General features: G+C 48.5%; 2 protein-coding genes across 2 annotated transcripts; both read right to left on the minus strand.

Moving 5' to 3' along the window:
- Nucleotides 1-143: 143 nt before the first annotated feature.
- LOC149365906 (isocitrate dehydrogenase [NAD] subunit gamma, mitochondrial-like) lies at nucleotides 144-3,628 on the minus strand. The gene is made up of 2 exons (XM_089547123.1): nucleotides 2,960-3,628; nucleotides 144-922 (listed from the first exon to the last, which is right to left on the minus strand). The coding sequence occupies exons 1-2, from the start codon at nucleotides 3,441-3,443 to the stop codon at nucleotides 231-233; spliced, it is 1,176 nt and encodes a 391-aa protein (XP_089403249.1). The 5' UTR covers nucleotides 3,444-3,628; the 3' UTR covers nucleotides 144-230.
- A 9,310-nt stretch (nucleotides 3,629-12,938) lies between these two features.
- LOC149365907 (uncharacterized) lies at nucleotides 12,939-20,157 on the minus strand. The gene is made up of 2 exons (XM_089547128.1): nucleotides 18,962-20,157; nucleotides 12,939-13,881 (listed from the first exon to the last, which is right to left on the minus strand). Exons 1-2 carry the CDS (start codon nucleotides 20,155-20,157, stop codon nucleotides 12,939-12,941), a joined length of 2,139 nt encoding a protein of 712 aa, XP_089403254.1.
- Nucleotides 20,158-20,298: the final 141 nt, after the last annotated feature.

Consider the following 20,298-nt stretch of genomic DNA (forward strand, 5'->3'; position numbering starts at 1 on the left):
CAGCGAGATCAATACTTCCACATTCATTTGAATCGGTACAGAACACACACCAACCCGCCAAGCCATCCTACTACTTCTAGCTAATTAAGCCAATATGCTCAGCCAGTATCGTCGAAGAGGTCGTACACATGTCGCAGACCAGATAAACTTTGTTTCTTTAATTCCTATCCCCTACTCTGGGGCGCACAGCAGCAACCACAACAACAACCAAAACAACTTGTGCAAGAGTCTCAGGCTCGAGCGCTAACGTGCGGCCTGTTGTCCAGCGGCACCGTGGTATGTCGCTCCACCTCACGTATCACGTTGTCCACTACGTCCGTCGTGGTCGCCATGCCCCCCAGGTCCTGCGTGTGGATGCGGTCCTCGTTGAGGGTCTTCTCCACAGCGTCCTTGATGAGGTAGGCGTGGTCGCGCAGTCCCAGGTGCTTCAGCATGTCCACAGCCGCGAACAGCGTCGCGCACGGGTTGGCCAGGTTCTTATCCACAAGATGGCTGCCGGTGTTTCGAGTGGCCGTCTCGAAGACGGCGTATTCGCGGCCGTAATTCCTGCCGGAGGTGATCCCCGGCCCGCCCACCAGTCCGCAGGCCATGTTGACCAGGATGTTGCCGTAGAGGTTCGGCACGAGCATGACGTCGAACTGCGAGGGCTTGCGCACCAGTTGCATGCAGCAGTTGTCGATGATCATGTCCTCGACGGCGATGTCCGGGTACTCCCGCGCCACGTCCAGGCAGGTCTGCAGGAAGAGGCCGTCCGAGAGCTTCATGATGTTCGCCTTGTGCACCACGGTGACCTTCTTACGCTTGTGGGTGCGCGCGTAGTTGAAGGCGTAGCGCGCGATCTCGGTAGACTTCTGGCGCGTGATGATCTTGAGGCTCTCCACCACCCCAGGGGCGCTGGCGTGCTCCAGCCGGCTGTATTCGCCTACGAAGATTGTGCGCAATTACTTCCGAGTACAGGACTCCGCGTCGTACACCGTGCAGACGTACCTCATTGCGCTAACGTTTCAACAGGCGATCAAGTCAAAGATTGTGCGCAATTACTTCCGAGTACAGGACTCCGCGTCGTACACCGTGCAGACGTACTACCTCATTGCGCTAATGTTTCAACAGACAATCAAGTCACCAAATCCCCAAGGGATTTGGTGAACATGATGTTCGAGCGCCAAAACCAAGAACATCATGAACTGATTGTGTTGGCCATGACTGGCTAACGTCATACCGGAATCAGCAGGATAGAAAAACCTTAAAAGAGTTATGTGAGCATGAATGTAGGCCAACATGCACATTCCCGTCATTGTTATTACGTTCACCGTGTTTTCTTCAAATACGTGTCGGCAAGAGATGGAAAGCTTAATTTGTTATTCTCCCTCCGTATAAAATATTACGAGTATATAACAACAACCATTAAACAATTATTACGACGACCGTCTCTAATGCAGTTTATAAAGGTCCTTGACGTGGTTTGATGCACAACACTCGAAGCCTGCTTGCCTGAGACATAGAAGGAAATATTTCGCGTCGGGATAACAAAAGCAAGAAGTTGAGTTTTAGCTAGTGAGTTGAATCTTACATTCCTATGTGGTCTCAATGAAATCGTGATTAACTGAAGAATAATATGCGACAGATAACGCAAAGCGTGCGCAGAAGCTAAAAATGCGCAGTTGGTCCGCGCATGGGCAGGTCCACCTATGAGCCTTGTTATAAACTATGTTGAAGGGGCCCGGCGATTACTTCGTTATAGCCGTAGCTTCGTTACAGCCCCTGTTGACCGAACTTCCAAAGGGAATCGTCATTTCTTCGTTACATCCATCGTTTCGCCATAAACCGTTCAGTTACAACGAGGTTCGACTGTATGTATACAGAGTGAAATCAGTCAATAGTGCTGTACAAATCCAATATCTTTTTTCCCCGCAGTATCAGCAGATTCATATAAACTGGCATTATAGTCTATCTCCCATTATAGTTTTTTTCTAATAAAGATGTTTTTACTAGTATTGCTGCTGTCACCAGTGGTAGCGGATATCCTAGCTGCCCTTAAGCGTGTTATATAAAGGTTGTGAAATTAATATGCACAAACCCAGTTTACGCCTAATGCGGAGAAGATCGCTCAATGAGAACCTTGCAGAAATCAAATTAATATGCACAATCCCAGGTTACGCCTAATGCAGAGAAGATCGCTCAAAGAGCACCTTGCTGAAATCAGATATTTTATCACCGACTCAAATCACTACGCTGAAGGTGCTGATAGCGTCGTCGACGCCGTGTTCAGTACGCGTGTGAATGAGCCATACCGCTACCGGAGATAAGAGCAAAAAAATTCTTGAAAGGGTCAATAGGCTCTGAAGTTCCGCCAGATTTGATATGGACAGTTTAGAATTTACTTGTGAATTTTTTAATGAATCAACAGTTTTGCTCCACGATTAAATTTTGAAAGTCCCTTATACGAATGAAAATCCACTTAAACGATTCGAAAGCATTCACAACTGCTACGTAAATGTAGCAGTTTTCACTTCATCGCCATTATGATAAACCAATTATTTCGCTAAAGCTCGTTAATTTAGATATTCATCACCTAGCTAATTCGATGACATCCATCATATGATTAATCACCCGTGTTACAAGATACCACTATTGAGTCTAGTTACAGCACAGGCGGACATTCATCCGAGTGTTGTTAATACCCTACGTTTAGCAGACAAGCTCTACAAAGAAAACGGATGTTTACCAGCTATAACTGCCATAATTCGCTAATAATCATCCTTTCATAAATGAAAAACTGCGCACTTTAATAGACCAAGTGTAAGCACAAATGCACGCTAAAGGCGTTACACGCGAATATGCAATTACTGACAAGCGCGATAGCAAATATTAAAAAAAAATACCATTACCAGTCTACGGGTAAAAAATCCAGACTACGGTTAAAAAACCGCTGCTCACAGGCTCCAACTAGCACACGCACCTTCGGTGTTCTGTCGGATGACCACGATGTCAATGTCCCTGTGCCTGGTCCGGATGCCGGGGTGGTTTCGACAGTGGACCACATTGACATCCAGCTGGAGTCCGTTACGCAACGCCAGGTTCCGCGGTTCCACGTTGAGCGGGTTCTGCGTCTCCACGTTTCCTTTGAGTGCCACGCCGTTGCGTCGTATGGAGAGCAGCGCGTTGTCCAGCGACTCCGGCGAGTCGTCGACCTCGACCTTCTCGAAGTCCACGGGAACCTTGGCGCGCCAGAAGACGTTCTCCACGTGAGACATCATCTCGGGCCCGATGCCGTGGCCGGGCAGCAAAGTGACAAGGTAGCGGCCGCCGTACATAGACTTGAGACCGCGCCGAGGCGGCGAAGACAGGTCCAACGACCCGTCCAACGACCTGGACGCTGCTACGCCTAGGCCTAGCAGACGACGGCACAGAGAAGGCGGTACGAGCAGTCGACAGCCGGCCATGATCGTGCGCGCGGCGGAAAAGGAACAGACCTTCAGAAGCTGAGCGGCTGCTCTACTACCACGCCGCTCCGCGGCGTATGTTCGTCTATTTTACGGCGTAGCGAGTTGCTGCGACGGCTGCGTGAGGCAGCGACCTGTTGAGCGCGAAAAGCAGACGAGACTTGGCAGCGGCCGTTGGCTGCGCTGCGCAATGCGATAGCGAGAGCCGGCCGGCGAGAAGATGCCGCCTCCGCCTCCTCTCCCTCGCTTCCTTTTATATATATTTTTCTTTTAATGTTCGTTCTTCCTGGCGGCTTCGCCGCAGCTGCCTCCTCTCCGCATGCGTAGTATATTTCTGCGTACAGATGAGTCATGTCGATGCGGCGCCGGTGGATGGGTCATACTGCAGACGATGCCGCAAGCGACCAGTCACGTCGGTCTGTAATGCATTTAAGGCGTCGGTTAATGCAAGCAAACACTTGCTCGATGGAAATGCAACAGGTGCGTTCGAACCGCGATTGTGCGATCGGTGCGAAACGTGCTCCTTGACATTCTCCGTTCGGCCCTTTACAACTCCGTGACATTATATGCGGGTTCCTTCTTTTGTCAAAGGCGTCCGCGGCTGCGTGGGAATATTTATAGAGTGGAGGAGCGAAGTGCGTTGGAAGAAAAGGTGGAAGGTTTATGACTCAGTTGACATGCAATCCAGTTCGTTTATCTTTGCCCCGGCCTTTATATTACTGCCTGGGATGTGGGACTAAGGAAATCCCGGCTCCATGATGCTGCCTTCCTTCAAGCGGAAAGCCTTTTTCTTTTTTTCTGGTTCATTTCTATTTTTACGCTGTTTATCAACATTTAATTGCGGCTTCCGCTGCCTCCGTCTCCCGCGGTAGAACACATTAAATCCAGGCTGTGTTTCCAGACTGTTTCCAGACTGTATATCCAGACTGTATAAAGTTATAGGAATTGTTATGGTTATAGGAAAATTTTAGGAAAAGGTTGCAGCTTTACTTTTCAGACTGCGGTGCATATAGTTAAGCTTCAACTACATCTTGACAAAAAAAAAATAAGAGTTCAGTCTCAGGAAACAGTGACAATGAAGGGTCAACCAGTCTTTCCAATGCAGAAAGAGAACAAAAAAAATGTTTAAACCCGCGCAAAATAGTTGTACTAAAAAACTACCTACTATATGAAGGAAAACAGTAAATAAATGCTCAATAAAAAACAGAGCGGACGATCTTATATACTCTTTCTCTTGTGAATGTAACCCAACATATAAATGCCTTCTCAAGTTGTCGCGAATGCGGTAACTTTTTTACATGAGCCAGCTGTTCGAAATACATGCATAAGCAGCAAAACTGGGTTACACAAAACGAGCGAAATAAAAGTACACAACCACATCACAAATAAATCGTACGTTTAAAAAATATATATTTTTTAGGCCTTTTATCGTGAAATGGACAGCACGCGTATGTCTTGCCGGAATAATTAAAACTCTTGCTGTAGAGTCTGCAATTTGTTATTCGTATTGGAAGGCTGGGCGTGGTCTACAAGTACTTCTCCTATGGCCATTAAGTAAAAAAAGAGCGGAGCGCACTTTCAAAAGCGCGTTGAGCATGCCCTTGCAACGTTGGCAGTGAAGGCTGAAACAGGTACTTAGAGCGAATTATTTAAAGGTGTCTCAGGGCTTTCCTAACCTTTAAAGGTTAGGAAAGCACCTTCAAAGGTTAGGAATCGACGCATTATAATTAAAATGCGTCGATGTGAGCGTGAATAACTGGAACTGAGATGCTCTGAAGGGAAATCCCAGTAGCATTTCATCAATGACGCTTTGATGGGCGTGGATTCACCGATGACATTTAATTAACCGATAAGAAACGCAAGCCGATAAGCATGGCATTACGGCAGTTCCCGCTCCGTTACTCTGTGCAAAAGGCACGACACAAACGATAAGTTTGATCATGCCTGAACCCAAAGGAAAGAGCGGGAAAACCACAGCGAATTTGCTGTGCGGAACTCAAACCACCGCAGCTTAATTAGGACAACAAATTTATATCGTCCACGAAGGTTTAACGTCCCAAAGCGACTCAGGTTATGAGGGACGCCGTAGTGAATGGCTTCGGAAATTTCGACCACCTGGGGTTCTTGAACGTGCACTGACATCGCACAGTACACGCGCCTCTAGAATTTCGCTTTCATCGAAATTCGACTGGCGCGGCCGGGATCGAACCCGTGTCTGTCGGGTCGGCAGCCGAGAGCGATAACCACTGAAAAAACAAATATATTCACCAAAGGTAAGTTGTAAATTGAGGATACACAGACCATGAAGGACGCCATATAGTGGAGGCCGTATAATTTAGACCACCTGGGGTTCTCGAATGTGCTCTGACATCGCGCAGTGCACATCTACATGAGGAAACCGCGTTTGCGAATATTACGCGCGCCTTTTTTTTATAAATGCGAAGTGAATGAACTGAAACTGGGAGTGAGCACGTCGAATACTTTTTGACGAGTTCTTTTCAAATAAGTAGCTAACTTCTTATGGTCAGCGCCACTCGATTTGAACGTACCGAAACAACTGGCTCCTGATATATATCATAGGAAGGACTCTGTCAGACGCATTACGTGTCACTTCGCAAGGATGACAAGACATATGAAGAGAAGGGAACCATGGACAAGCTCTGATTATCAATAATACTCTAATCCAGTTGATTAAAATTTAGTTGTCAGAGCTTGCCTGTGCATGGTTACCTTAGTTTTGTCCACATTGCGCTATAACACGTTATGAATCCCTACCATATATGGCTTTCGCGTTCGGCTGCTGATCCGAAGGTCGTGGGTTGGATACCAACCGAAATGGCCGTATTTTGATGGAGGCGGAACGCAAAAGGCCCTCCACTACGTCATCCCTCATAGCCGATGTGTCGCTTCGGCACGTTAAGCACCCACATAATCCCTACCGCGTGGTCTGACCCATTTTTTTTTTTTCACTCTTCATTTTGTCGTGTCTGTTGTGCGCAGGTTCAAATCATGGTATCGTATCAAACCTCCTAGAGCCTGACGTGTTTGTTCCTTCCATTTATTGACACGAGATGCAAAATAGGAAGCTTAAAGGCGTACCTCAGAAGAGTTTACGACCACAGCCCCTTTTCGCTTATCTTAGCCTCCCGCCATATCTTCCACCTACATTCCCCCGACGCGAGATAACGGAGCTGGTGTTTCCCCGGTCTTGCAGAGCGCCAGTTATCAGCGACGTCACAGGGGGGGTCTGCCGGCAACGTGAACGCGCGCTTATCGGTGGCGGCCGGCTGCAGGAAAGTGGGTCACAGTTGTGTGCTCATTCAGGGTCGTCGACAAGGCCGTCGGGTTCTGTACGCGCAGGCTGCTGCCTCTTCCACCACGCCCCTGTCTGCTTCCGTTCACACTGTGCATCCAGTTGTAAGGCACAGTTCTTCGTTGGCCTTGGCAGCGGCCACCAGCAGTCGACGAAAGTTCCGTGCAACAAGCTCAGTTGGCACGTGGACTTCGTGTCAGAATATGCCTGCACAAACATCGTACGGGGTGGAAACAGGAAGGCTTCTGAGGCGCGTGAACGGCTTTCGCTGCTATCCGGGGCTGCTCCAGACGGAAAATGGGGAGGTGGCTTGAGAGAGCGGAAGGATAGAGTTGGTGACAGAGGGCGTCGTCTGACCTAGTTTCGAGAATTCTGATGATGATGATGGTGGTGGTAGCGGTGGATATTAATGGAGCAAAGGTAGCTAAGACTGCAAGGTTAGATGAGAGAAATAAAGAGAAAGGAATTTAATGAGAGGAAAAGGTGGAGAGGTCGGCCGGTGGTAACATGGCCCTGGCCTGCTACTCCACACAGGGGAAAGGGAAGGGGAGGAAAGGGCGAATGAAGGTTGATGATGGCATAATACAATGAGTTTCATGAGTGATGTCCACACGCAAACACACACACACTGGCTGGCACTCGCATCGCGGTGAGCAGATCCACGTGAAACTAATGTCTTGAACACACACACCGACTCATGTCATTAACACATACTGGAGTAGGGGCTCCATGAAAACACAAATGTAAACCATGTAATGTGTAAACGAAGTAGATAGTGCACAGGCGGTCACAGACGGGTATCCAGGCCTGTTTCACACAATAACTTGAGTACGGCCTCCGCCACACACCACCAATCAGAACGTTTCGCCCTGGCGCCCAGGTCTGTGTGAAAAGAATTATTCGAAAAGATTAAAGTTTCCAGGGCGGATATATGGGTTGTTCTTCAGAAGGCAGTTGGGGGAGCGGTCCCATTTGAACCGTGTGTATCGTGGACTTTTTTCTCCCAACAAATGTGCTTCAGCATGGTTTTGCCGTGTAAAATTTCTCGCTTTGAGTAGAGGAGGCGAGACTTATAACTCGTTTCAAATAGTTTGGTTTGGTTTACGAGGGTTTAACGTTCCAAAGCGACTCAGGCTATGAAGGTCGCCGTAGTGAAGGGCTCCGGAAATTTCGACCTCCTGGGGTTCTTTAACGTGCACTGACATCACACAGTACACGGGCCTCTAGAATTTCGCCTCCATCGAAATTCGGCCGCCGCGGCCGGGATCGAACCCGCGTCTTTCGGGTCAGCAGCCGAGCGCCGTAACCACTGAGCCACCGCGGCAGGGCTTTATGGAACATTTCCCAGCTGGTTCCAACCGAGAATTAAACGAGTTAGGATTTGCGTCGTACCTTGAAGTAGACACTCCGGGAACACAAGGACGACGCAGAGCTCCACGGCACAGTTCTGTATTTACATAACCTGAAGGCCCTCGCGGGCATTACATAGGGGGAGGGGTGTAATGATTTAGGTCATTAATGTACACAAGGAAGAGTAACGGTCCAAGCCCCACGAAACGCCAGACTTAATCGGTAATGGAGTGGAGATATACTTATATTACGACAGATTAAACCAGGTTAGATAAAGATATTTTGATCCAGTTAATGACGGTGCTCGGCAAATTAACACAAGTAAGCTTGTAAATTAAGTCTATTGTGGGAGACGCGATAGAATGCTTTGGAAAAAAATAAATGATGAAAATTGCTTCAATCGGCAAATGTGATTGAAGGACTGATGTAGATCGGTTAGTAATTCAAATAGCTGTGTTTCGCATCAGCGCCCACGCTACAAACAGTGGTGACTTGAAAAAAATAAAAACGAGCTGAAAGGTGACAAGATACGTCATGAATGATATTCGACGAGATAACTGCTCTAGAAGCTTGCATGCTACACAGATCAATGACATCAGCCTACTATTATCACATTAATTTTTATCACCTGGCTTGAAAACAGGAATGGTAAAAGGCTTATTCCATCGGATGTCGCCAGAAGATTTCAAAAGGAACTTATGTACGAGAACTTACTAGCGTTCAGACGCGTACCGTGATGTCACCTAAAAGTGTTATCAAGTGAATATTTGAACTTAATTTTACCTGTAGCTGCAGCCTACCGCTGGAAAAAAAATGGATTAACTGCAGCAGGATCCGACTGTTGAGAGACAGTGATACTTGCTGTCTAACATATCCCTATCTTCCTCATGCATGAAGTTCAAAAAGAATAGTTGTCCTTTACATGGGCGTCCGGAGGGGGGGGTAAGGGGGGGCGGCTGCACCCCCCTGGAAAATCACTCACTCGAACCGTGAGTGATGGCCGCACGCCAGGGGCGGTGGTGCGCTCAGCCAAAAGGGTAAAAGCAGCCCCGCTTCGACGCTTGGTCACATCTGCGAAATGCCGCGTCCGGGCGCGCGTCGTTCCGCCGTTTTCAAACCACGCCACAGCCAGCTCTGCTGAAGGACGACCTGTTGCAGACATGCAGCGGCACCGGCGAGCATGTGCTTCGAGCCGTCTTGAGATGGGTGTCTGTTTCTTTGATCTCTAGAGAGATAGCGACACGGAGGCAGACAGTGCACAGGGCACAGGTCGCGATACGTTCGTACGCCGGCCACCGATGAATTCTTGAGGGGGGAAGGACAAATCAGCCGTATCCACCCCCGCTTTGTCGGGCTGCTCAGGGGCAAGCGGGCGACGAGTTGGCGCCGCCGCCGCGCGCTGTCTCCTCCGATCCACGGGAGAGCTCGGTGCGGTAGAAGCGCCGCTTTCAGAACCTTCGGCAAAGGGGATTAGCTGCTTTTGTTCACGGCGACGCAGTCTCCAGAGGCGCCCCCACACCAGCGTTCCTTGCGTCTTCTCCGAAAACCAGCGCCTTTGGTCAACGCAGCCCGATGGCGCCTGCCTGGCTCGCCTGTCACCTCTGGCTGGGCCTCAAATCACAACAGCGTCCATGTACTGTGCGTGTCAGTGCATGGTAAAGAGACCCAGGTGGTCGACATTATCCGAAACTCTGTACTACTCCGTCCCTCATAGCCTGAGTCGTTTTGGGGCTCTGAACCCCATAAAAGCACAAAAACAAATTTTCCGGCCGAATTAGTTGCGGGTGTCCCTTCCCCTCGGAAGTCGCGCGGCGTTCCTTACACCCCAAAAGTGCGCATTCGTGGATATTGTGGCAAGTAAGCCCTTGCACGTGTGCGCGCCTCTGTGTTTGTGCTTCGGTGTTTTTAGTGGCGGGTTGTCAACGAAGGTGAGAACAACCAAGACAGCGGACGAGAAAACGACGAGCGGCGAGCAGTGTGTGTGCGGTTGCTCGACTGTGCGGATGCGCGAGCAAGATGGAGCGAGGTGTATGAAGCTGCGAGCGTGCATTTATCTTGTAAATAAGTTTTCGTTGTATATATAGTCATCTTTTGTTTTCAACGTACTCGTTCAACCATTTTTCCAATCAATATATAGGCAACGGGCAGTCGTCAGGAGCCGCCACGATCGCTGAACAACCAGCGCCATCTAGCGGGCAGGCGGGGAACATATCGCAGGATTGCTCCGCCGTAGCAGACGGCAATGCAGCCTTGCGCGAGGCTGGTAGAATGGCGGTGGAAAGCGTGCCGATGGTTATGTCGGCGGCCTTTCGCGATTTGGACGATTTGAATTCCTTCTTCCGAGGAGCGAACTTGAAAAAGGGCAAGCTTTTGCTTGAAGCCGGTCACGTGCACAACGTGAAAGAGCTCGTGCTTTCAAGCGGCTCCGAAATAAGGGGGAAATGCATGGCGCAGACCCCTGCTACACGGGCGTTTCGAATGCCTTCCAACCGAATGTCATTCGACTCGACTGCCGAGCTAACGCTGCTACACGAAGTTTTTCAACGGCATTCGGTTCAGATGACATTCGAGTCGACGGAGCTCCGCGGAGACATTCCAGATTTTTGCCTTCGAAACGCGAGCACAGCCCGAAGCGACCGAAGCCGTCGCTGCCGCCGTCGCTTCGCCCCGCCCACAGCCGCGCGACTGCTTTAGGCTCTGTGGCTGTTCATTTCGATACCCGCTACTCGCTTTTTTCTGCTGTTTGTTTAGCAAATAGTTCATGTTCCGTCTAAGTGAGTGCTTGCAGATAATAGTACACCAACGAACATTTACCGCGTGTGCATGAAATTTCCCTAGGAGTGCGCTGATGAGGACGACTGTACTCATGCTGCTGTTTACATCGCTGCGTATGAACAGCTTGTACTGGTTTGCAAGACATAAAACGAAATATGCGCTTTAGTTCTATTAAATAATCTCCTCTCTTCTGTACCGGTTGTACCCGTGCCTGTTTACGCAGTGCGACAATCTGTGGGAAGCGCCGACACGATCGCTCGCCTGAGAAACACTTGACAGCCGGGTTGTTGACATCGCGTAGGACCGGCGCTTCTCCTAATTTTCCCGGCTTCCTCCGACATGCCCCGTACTTTATTTTAAACTACTTTATCCAGAAGCATGTTTGGTGACCGTTCGCGTTAACTGAAATGGCTTAACTTGATACCCACAAGCTAGCGACGGCGACGACTGCTGCTGGCCGTAAAGCACTGCTCGGCAGCCCGAGTCACACCGCCGCTTCCCGTTCATCGTATGCTCGTCCTGCGATGTAAGCAATAGTTGCTTTCATGTCACTCTTGTCAAAACTACGCTCGTTGACCATTTGCATTCGCTAAAACTTGTGAATTCGTTCTTCACAATCACCGATCCAACCCTGCGGGCTCGCCAGTCGTCGCTGAAGGGAACGGAGTCGTCGTCGACTGAAATTAATTTGGCAAGTGGTTGTCGCTAGTGAGTGTCCATGTGTGCACATGTGAAATATAGGCGCTCGCTTCGCTTATTTCCAATCCGCATAATGTATAAGCGCGCATGTATTCGCACCGTCACCTCAGCGCGTTTTCGCTCAGCCGCCGAACTCCCGAGGGCATGAAAGCTGACCGTCCGCTGATCGGACTAGTCGGTGTCGTTTAGCCAAAAAACTTGTTCCACTACAATAATATTATAATAAACTAGATAGTTCGCTATAATCACATGCTGCTGTTCACCGTGATAGTGCCGTTGTCGGACTAGCGTGACCGTACGTAGTCGTCGTTGTACACTGAAAACGAGCTGAGAATTTCGAATGCGTTTGGAAAGTGCCGTGTAGCACCGCGGGAGTCCGTCGAGTTCGAATTCCATTCCAAGTCTCGACTGCCATTCGACTCAGATGTCATTCGAAAGTACCCGTGTAGAACAGGTATAATCAACGCGCCGCCGAAGAGCGTGGAGATCTCGAGGTAAGCTACGTCTGTTCATCGCTTGTATTTTTCTGGCTCGCATCTCTCATTGTTATTTCAGATTGACAACAGCAGGAGAATCATTCGTATTTGACCCCGGCATTCTTCGCAAAAAAAGTACGCAGCCCAGCCGCGGCGATCAGATGGCATACGGAGCTGACTGCCAATGCGTGCGACGGCGAGCGTATCCTGTCTCTGCTGCGCTGCTCGCCGCGAGAGTCGCCTCCGTCGGCGCCGGAGTTACGTTCGCCCGTTGCCTATATGATGACTGTGCACTGAGAGCGTGTAATGAAGCACAGAAATGAATTTATCACCCGTGTAACTACGCAATTCGCCCAGAAAAATCCGAGGCGCCTACAGTTGCTGTTCAGGAAGACTGACTGAGTGACTGTAGTTGCGTGTTTGTGAACATATTGCGCTGTGTGCTGGTCATGAATTCGGGTGAGTCGAGAACCCGTATGCAGTAAGACTGAGCACTTCGAGTATTGATAGTATCTTTTTGCATTTTTATTAATTTTAATTGTTTCTTTGTTGATAAACTCCAATGTATCTCTACAATCCGCGCTTTAATTTGCTGCTTGTAATTTTCTTTCATGTGTGTATTTTACTTATTTTTTATTTATATATAAATAAATAAATTTACTCCGCAAATAGTGCCTTTTCGCTACGAATATACCCCCCCCCCCCCTCCGGCGCCAACAACCAATGGGCCCCCCCCTGCAAAAAATTCTGCTGACGCCCTTGGTCCTTTATAGTGAAAATCAGAAAAGCTAGAGTAGCACATCGGTACCCTTGATCCCTATCTTCCTCATGCATGAAGTTCAAAAAGAATAGTTGTCCTTTATAGTGGAAAAATCGGAAAAGCTAGATTAGCACATCGGTAACCTTGAGATGGCGCGCAATGTCACGCCAACATTCAGCGTTCAGCTCATCGCACTGAGTGCTGCCATCTGGTGCAGGGTGGCACACGAGAGCACTCTTCACGATGCCCGTGATGACGAGGTAACTGTCGAGCAAGAAGTTCTCGGCCGACGATATCGCCAGCAGTGTCTCGCGTTCCGACAGTCCCAGTGTCTTCATCAGATGGTCGAAGAAGCACGGTCTGCCGGAGAAAAGCTCGAAGGCCTCCGCGCACATTCTGTTCTTGGCGCGAATGGCCACAAAATCGACGGCGCGATTCAAAGCAGCCCGGTTCCTCTGCAGTGTGTCGGAAAGCATGCAGCGTGTGCGTCCTGAGATGCAGCCCTCCATTTGGAAATCCACGATGACCGGATTGGTCGACACCCCTCGGACCAGTTCTTGTACCAGCTCATCGAAATCCAAACCAAGGAGCGACAGCCGGAACGTCGTGATTCTCCTGTTGCGAGCGAAGAAATCGGACATCGCTGTAGCCGACTGGACCGCCAACACAACGCTGCTCATCGACAGTTCGTTGATGCTCTCGTTGGCTTCCAGGGCCTTAAGGAGCTCTGGGACGAACTGGCCATTGTCCCTGTGCATGTGGATGTCGATGCGCCGGAGGGATCGGTTGGTTCTGAGCATCTGGCACAGGGTTGCTGCTTTTCCTCGTGAATTCTCGTCGGCGAATACGCTGAGTGTCCGCACGGAGCTGCTCGAGGCGAGGGCACCGAAGAATGTCTTGAGCCGGGCGTTGGGGACACTGCATATGTCGATCTTGTCGAGTTCTTCTGGCCACACTACATGAGGGGCTAGGGGAGCCGACAACGCTACCAGGTCAGGCTCCTTCAGAGGAAATCGCACGCGGTTGTAATTATTGCTTCGTGCCAGTTTTTCGGCCAGCACTGTCCTGGAAGGTAAAAAGGATTCATGCATTCTTGCAAAATCTGCCAATATGTGGTCCTTAACAAAGTTAACGTCTGCGCTCAGGCTGGTATTTAGCTGAAATTAAGGGGGCAGTCGGATAGAAATTAGGAACAAAGCGACAATAGATGCTCCTTAACCCTTTATCACTTGTAAAAAATTAGTGAAAACAACGCGGGAAAATGAGACGAACTAAGAAAGACACAGCACAAGCTCTGACTCACAACTGATTTTTACTCGAAGAACACGTTCCTTAAATGCTTTCCTATCCAGGAAAGCACCAAAAGTAAAGGAAGACAACCAAAACTATATACTGATCATACATCTCCCAGCTAACAGGTCCCCTGTCGTTGCATCGTCCAATCTGTCAGCCTATACCCTATTATACTACTCCCTTTCCTCTACAAATGCTCCTCTTTCCATCAGTTCACCGCCTGTGTCTTGATTTTATTTGAGGCCAACCAACCAAGACACACACATCATCGCCGTGGCACACAAGAGTGCGGCAGTTAGATGTCTGTTTCCGGATAAATAAGAGAACTCTATCATTGAGAGCGACAGAAGGATCGCTGATGCACCCGCCACTGTTATCGTGAATATGAAATGCCCCTATAATTTCACGTGTTAAACTATATGTTTGGCGAGGATGACGGTGTTAGAGAAAAGAGGAGTGCATGAACCTTTCTTCCAATGACGGGCAAGACTGCATGAAGAATGCATGGTGGGATTGCATGGTGTCAGGCTATCTTCAGAAGCACTTGTCGAAGGTGAAAATTTATGATCGTTTCTAGGTTCCTAACTCCGAAGCTGTGGTTAACTTTCTAAAAACCGACAGTCCGGGAAGGCGCAATGTTTTCAGTGTGAACGTACAAGACCTGTACTACTCGTTACCGCGTGAATGAAAAATGTCAAAATGTGCATCTATGCAGACAATAATGAAACAGAATTCATTGCAAGTTGTGTTGTTTACCTTTACCTTTTACCTTTACTTCCTTTATCCTTTTACCTCGAGTCGACTGTAATTGAATGGAATGGTAGGTCCTTTGTCCAAAATGATGGCGTGTGTACCGGGTCTAAAGCAGCCCCGGCGCTTTCCAACAACTTCCTCGCCCGGGTTGACAAACTTAAATATTTTTCGCTACGTAGATGACTACATCGTGTTCACTCACAAGGGAAACATCACCTAAAGGCTAATAGACGTATTGAAGGTTTTTAGAGAAAGCGCGCTAGGGCTGACTTTAATAACAGAACTTCCAGAAGATGGGGTTAAGACTACACTTAAAAGTATACCATGTGTGCTGGTTATACTCTCCTCGGTCGACCAAGTCTCTCGGGAACTACAAGTTGGGTCATACAAAACTGGTAAAAAATGGCATTATTCTCTTGTGCTATTTCCGCCATTTCCAAATTTTGTGAAGATAGGATTAATGAGTGTGCGATTTGTCAGGCTGCCCGATTAATGTGAAGCAGTTACCCCTCCCATTTGATTCCTCGGGCATGTGATCGGTGAAGAAAGGTGATAAACCGAAACGGGAAAGAAAGAAGTTTTTATTAATGCCGCGCAGTCATGGTGTAGCGCATGGGTTAAGAATGTTGCAGGGAGATACAACGTTGACGTTGTGTTTTCAGCACCCAGCAAACTTCACCGTGTGTGCAGGCAAGTGGAGGTAAAAGCGAAGGGAACAAACACAAAAAAGAAAAAGATGGGTGGTTGCCAGACCAACCATCAGAGTCGCTTTGTACCATGCAGTGTGGGGGTGGTGTACAGGATACCTTGTACTTGCGGAGCGGTTTACATAGACCATACGCGGCGATGCATAAATGCTCGTTTGAGCGAACATTAAAATTGCCGCTCCAATGATCCTTCATGCAGTCTTGCCAGTCATTGGAAGAAAGGTTCATGCACTCCTCTTTTCTCTAGCATCGTCATCCTCGCCAAACATAGATAGGTTAACACTTGGAACTACAGAGGCATTTCCTATTCACGATAACAGTGACGGGTGCATCAGCGATCCTTCTATCACTCTCAATGTTAAAGAGTTCTGTTATTTATCCGGAAAGGGCATCTAACTGTCTCACGCGCATACGCCACGGCGATGACGTGCGTGTCTTGTCACCGCCATTTATGATCAGTAGTTTTGGTTGCCTTCCTTTACTTTTGGTGCTTTGGTGTTCTTCGAATAGAAATCAGCTGCGAGTCAGCGCTTGTGTTGTGTCTTTCTTCGTTCGTCTCGTTTTCCCCGCACTGTTTTCACTATGACTCAATACCAACTCGCCCAAATCGCAGCCTTGATTACACACTAGACACACTACGTACAACACAGGCAAGATACGGACAAACTACGGTATGAAAAAGCAATCTTTTATAATGCCAGATTTCCTTAATCATCATCTTACCATTCTCAGCATTGTAAACGAATCGTCATCTCTAGGAAACTTCAAAAAAAAAAAAAACTTGTACTTGTTATCTATTCAGATATGATTGTTTTCCTTGAAAGTGCAACATGCTTTCACTGTTTCTATTATTTATTGCATGTACCTTCCATTTTAAGTGTATGTATATACTTTATGTAGTTTGCTCACCCCGTTTTGCTTGAGTGTTTTGTGTATTCAGAAAAGGGACTGACACTTAGTCAGGCATTCGTTGCTCTTTTGTCAGCCTCCTCGACAGACTTTCTTTGTATTTCTGTCAAAATAAACATTCATTCATTCATTCATTCATTCATTCATTCATTCATTCATTCATTCATTCATTCATCTATAGACAGTCTATAGACTTCTTATAGATATTTTTGTCTCTTCAGAGTCTATAGATAAAAATCTACTAAAAGTGCAAGGCCATAAACCTATAGATTGTCTATAGCATTTGTATTGCCTATAGACTGTTCTCTAGGATTTGTCTATAGAGAGTCCATAGACTTTATAGACAGAAGTCTACAGGCAGTCTAAAAAAGTTTGTAAGGCTATAGCGTAACTGAGGAGCAACCGCTGATTTCATTTTTCTCGCCTATTGTGCCAGCTTTTTCCTTTGTTGTCATGTGTTGTAAGACAGTGCCAAATGAACATCATAACAAAAGACGAGCAGCTGGTCTCGCTTGTCATCGTAAAAAAAAAGACTCATTGAATGAGGCCAGTTTACCAGCACGTTAAACAGAAAAGGTGCTCAACGAGTGATTGCTAGAATATGCTCTTGATTGTACGAGAATACGAACGCGATTGTACAGTCCAGATATCATGTTTGATTCGATTCAGAACAAAAATTCAAACTTGTGAACCGAAGAATACGGAAAACAAAGAGAAACTGCTCATTGCAAACATTTTTTTTTTTTGCACCGCATTTGTTTACGCTCTAAATTATATCCCAATAAGCACTGAAACTCCCTTAGACGTCCTGTGGACGTCCAGGACTTCCATGTTACGTCCAAGGGAATTGCAGTGTCCACTGGGATCACCTACGTTTTCAGCTGCTCGGAGAAGAAGGAACATTTTGCGCATCAAAGGTTTATTGAAGGCCCTTCAACCAATGGCGTCAACCTATGCTATTATGACGTTGCGGTCAGTCGCTTTGAACGGCTCGAGGGACTGTAAACCTTTGCAACAGGCGGCACGTGTTCACTGTAAAGTCCTAAGGAAAAGTCCACAGCCGTTACCAAAGTGCGCCTATGAAGTAAAAGATGTGATCACAGAAGAAAGCGTGGGAAAATTAAAATTTTAGGCAAAGATGCCTCGTGGTGATACACATCCACATATACTATGAGTGCAATTCTTTCTCACGTTACGTCGAAAGCGCAGCATGGTCAACGTCACAACTTATTCTGAGTGGAGTGGAAGCGAATTAATGCGAGCGAGAAAAAAAAGGATTCCGCGAATGCGTTGCTCTCACTGCCCTTCAGCCACACAAGATAAATAAAAAAATGGAGATGTTACACAAGAAAAGGAAAGCGCAGTAATTTTCGCACTAGTACACGTGAACGTGAGGACTGCGGGGGGCACCCAACAAACCATGCAGCAAACTATAAAGAACGAGACTACTGTGCCGGCAGCCGTCAAAATAGCCCTAGTAAAATTTGCCGGCAGTTTGACCCCATTGACTGACTCCGGTCAGATCACGTCACATAGCCAATAAAGCGACACTGCCGGCATTCTCTTCTTCCAGCTGTTTTGCCGGCAGGGTACCCCGCACAAATAGCTCCTGGAGCCGCCATTCAAATCTAATCCAAAGGAATCTCGGAATGCTACCTAAAGGAGACACACTCCCAAGTGACTACTGCGAGCCAATAAGCCGACACTACCGGCATTATGTTTTTCGAGCTACATTTAGCCGGCTGCCGGCAATCACTTCCAAGTATAAATCGCGCTACTATCGGCAAACTATAGAAGTTTATGAGCATCATCATCGGCCTGACTACGCTCACTGCAGGGCAAGGACCTCTCCCATGTCTCTCCAATTAAAACTGTCCTTTGCCAGCTGCGCCCACCGTGTCCCCGCAAACTTCTAAATCTCACCGCTCACCTAACTTCCTCCCGCCCCCTGCCACTCTTCGGCTAGGATGTCATTAGCCCACGTTTGTTCCCTCAGCCACTCGCCCCTCTTCATGTCTCTTAACGTTACTCCTATCATTTTTCTTTCCATAGCACGCTTGAACCCTCTTTGTTAGCCTCCACGTCTGTGCCTCATAAGTGAGTACCGGTAAGATACAGCTGTTATATACTATACATCATCATCAGCAGCATCATCATTAGCCTCACTACTCCTACTACTCCTCACTACTCCTACTCACTACTCCTACATTTCCAATGTCTCAGCAATCAATCCTTTGCCAGTTGCGCTCACCTTGTCCCCGCTAACTTTTAATCACATCTGCCCAACTAACTATCTGCCGCCCCCTGATACGCTTGCCTTCTCTTGGAATCCACTCCGGTACCCTTAAAAACTATAGTATTAGCATATTATTAAGGATATTATTATCATAACATATTAAGAAATATATTAACGTATATTAACATATTAAGTTAGCATAGGCCACAAGGAAGTCGAAATTCTCGTACAGTATGGACCAACGTACCTTTCCGCCCGGGAAGCCGCGAAGGCGGGAAACACCAGCTTCTCCAACGTGGTGTTGGTGAGAAGCGCGTTGCACAGTGCCAAGACGCCGTTCAGGCGTACCTCGGAGCCCGTGAAATCCAGGCTCTCCAGCGTGGTGTTCTGCGAAAGAGCCTGGGCCATGTGCACCATGCAGACGTCGGCGACGTCAGCAGTCAAGTCCAGGTCACGGAGGCAAGTGTTCTTGCGCAGTGCCGACGCCAAGGCCAGTCTGCAGCTTGCATCAACACGGCGAGCGCTGATCCGCAGCGTCCTCAGTCTGACGTTCCCCTCAAGAGCGACGAACAGTTCTCTGATTGGAACGTTACTCCTGTGCAAGTACAGTTCGAGCGCCCTCAAAGACACGTGGGCCATCAGGGCTTGAGCTACGGCGCAAATGTTCCACTTCGTAACGTCGACTGGAAAAAACTTGAACTTCTCGACGTTAGCCAATCCCTGCGCGAGCTGGGTAACTGGGTCTACACTGAGGAAGCCATCGTCTTGGTACGTGCAACGCGATACCATCATCGCCTGGCACTTCTCAATACAGTGTAGAGCAGCGACCATTCGCCGCGACAGCTTCGACTCGGTGACTTCGACGATTCTGAGTGAGACGAAGTTTTGTTGTAGCAGTATGATGAGTCCTGGTTCAACGCTGCCGTCACTACAGCTTATCTTAAGTTCCTCGAGGCCTAAGATGGTCTCGATGTCTTCCTTCGGCAGGTAGCAGTGGCTCGAGCTGTTGGGAGTGCTGAGCGGGCAAGCCTTTACCTCGAGGCTGCGAATGTTAAAGATGTGGCTCTCACCTGGTGGCGGACGCAAGCGAATGGGGACAGGAGCTAGCTCAGGGCCGGCGTCGTCGTAACGACAGGTGCACAAGAGACGAAGCTCGTCGATGCAGCCGTGGTGGTGCTCGATGAGTTGCGAGATCAAGAAGGCCGTTTCGCGTGCTGCGGTCTTCCGGCGCTTGTCTGTGCTGCCATCCCGAACGTACTGAATACTGAGCTTGCCGGGAAGTAGCTCGGCAAGCTCGTACCCGAGTCCGGACAGTACTCGGTTCCATGTCGGCAGCTCGGTGATGAGCCAGCATCTATCCTTGGGTCCTTCCGACGTACAAGCCCTCGAAAAGTCCAGTTGATCCTTCCAGGCGAAGGTGGTCGATGTGCTGTCGCCACTCATGGCTGACCTTAGCAGAAGAGAAGGCCTGCTCGACGAAGTGCTCGGGGTGCAGGTTCGTTCGAACGGGGCATCCGGGCTTCGCTAAGGACAGCTCGCGCTCTGACGTCACTACTCTCGCTGCATCACCGTGCCTTCGATCGT

The sequence above is a fragment of the Amblyomma mixtum genome, chromosome 1, assembly GCF_055824585.1.
Source record: "Amblyomma mixtum isolate Tamu chromosome 1, ASM5582458v1, whole genome shotgun sequence".
NCBI lineage: Eukaryota > Metazoa > Arthropoda > Arachnida > Ixodida > Ixodidae > Amblyomma > Amblyomma mixtum.

Coding starts and splice junctions, on each gene's coding strand:
- LOC149365907 (XM_089547128.1), bottom strand. CDS start 20,157: ATGAGTGGCGACAGCACATCGACCACCTTCGCCTGGAAGGATCAACTG. Junction 13,882..18,961: donor GCGGCTTCCCGGGCGGAAAG/GTACGTTGGTCC, acceptor TTTACCTTCCAG/GACAGTGCTGGCCGAAAAAC.
- LOC149365906 (XM_089547123.1), bottom strand. CDS start 3,443: ATGGCCGGCTGTCGACTGCTCGTACCGCCTTCTCTGTGCCGTCGTCTG. Junction 923..2,959: donor CATCCGACAGAACACCGAAG/GTGCGTGTGCTA, acceptor CAATCTTCGTAG/GCGAATACAGCCGGCTGGAG.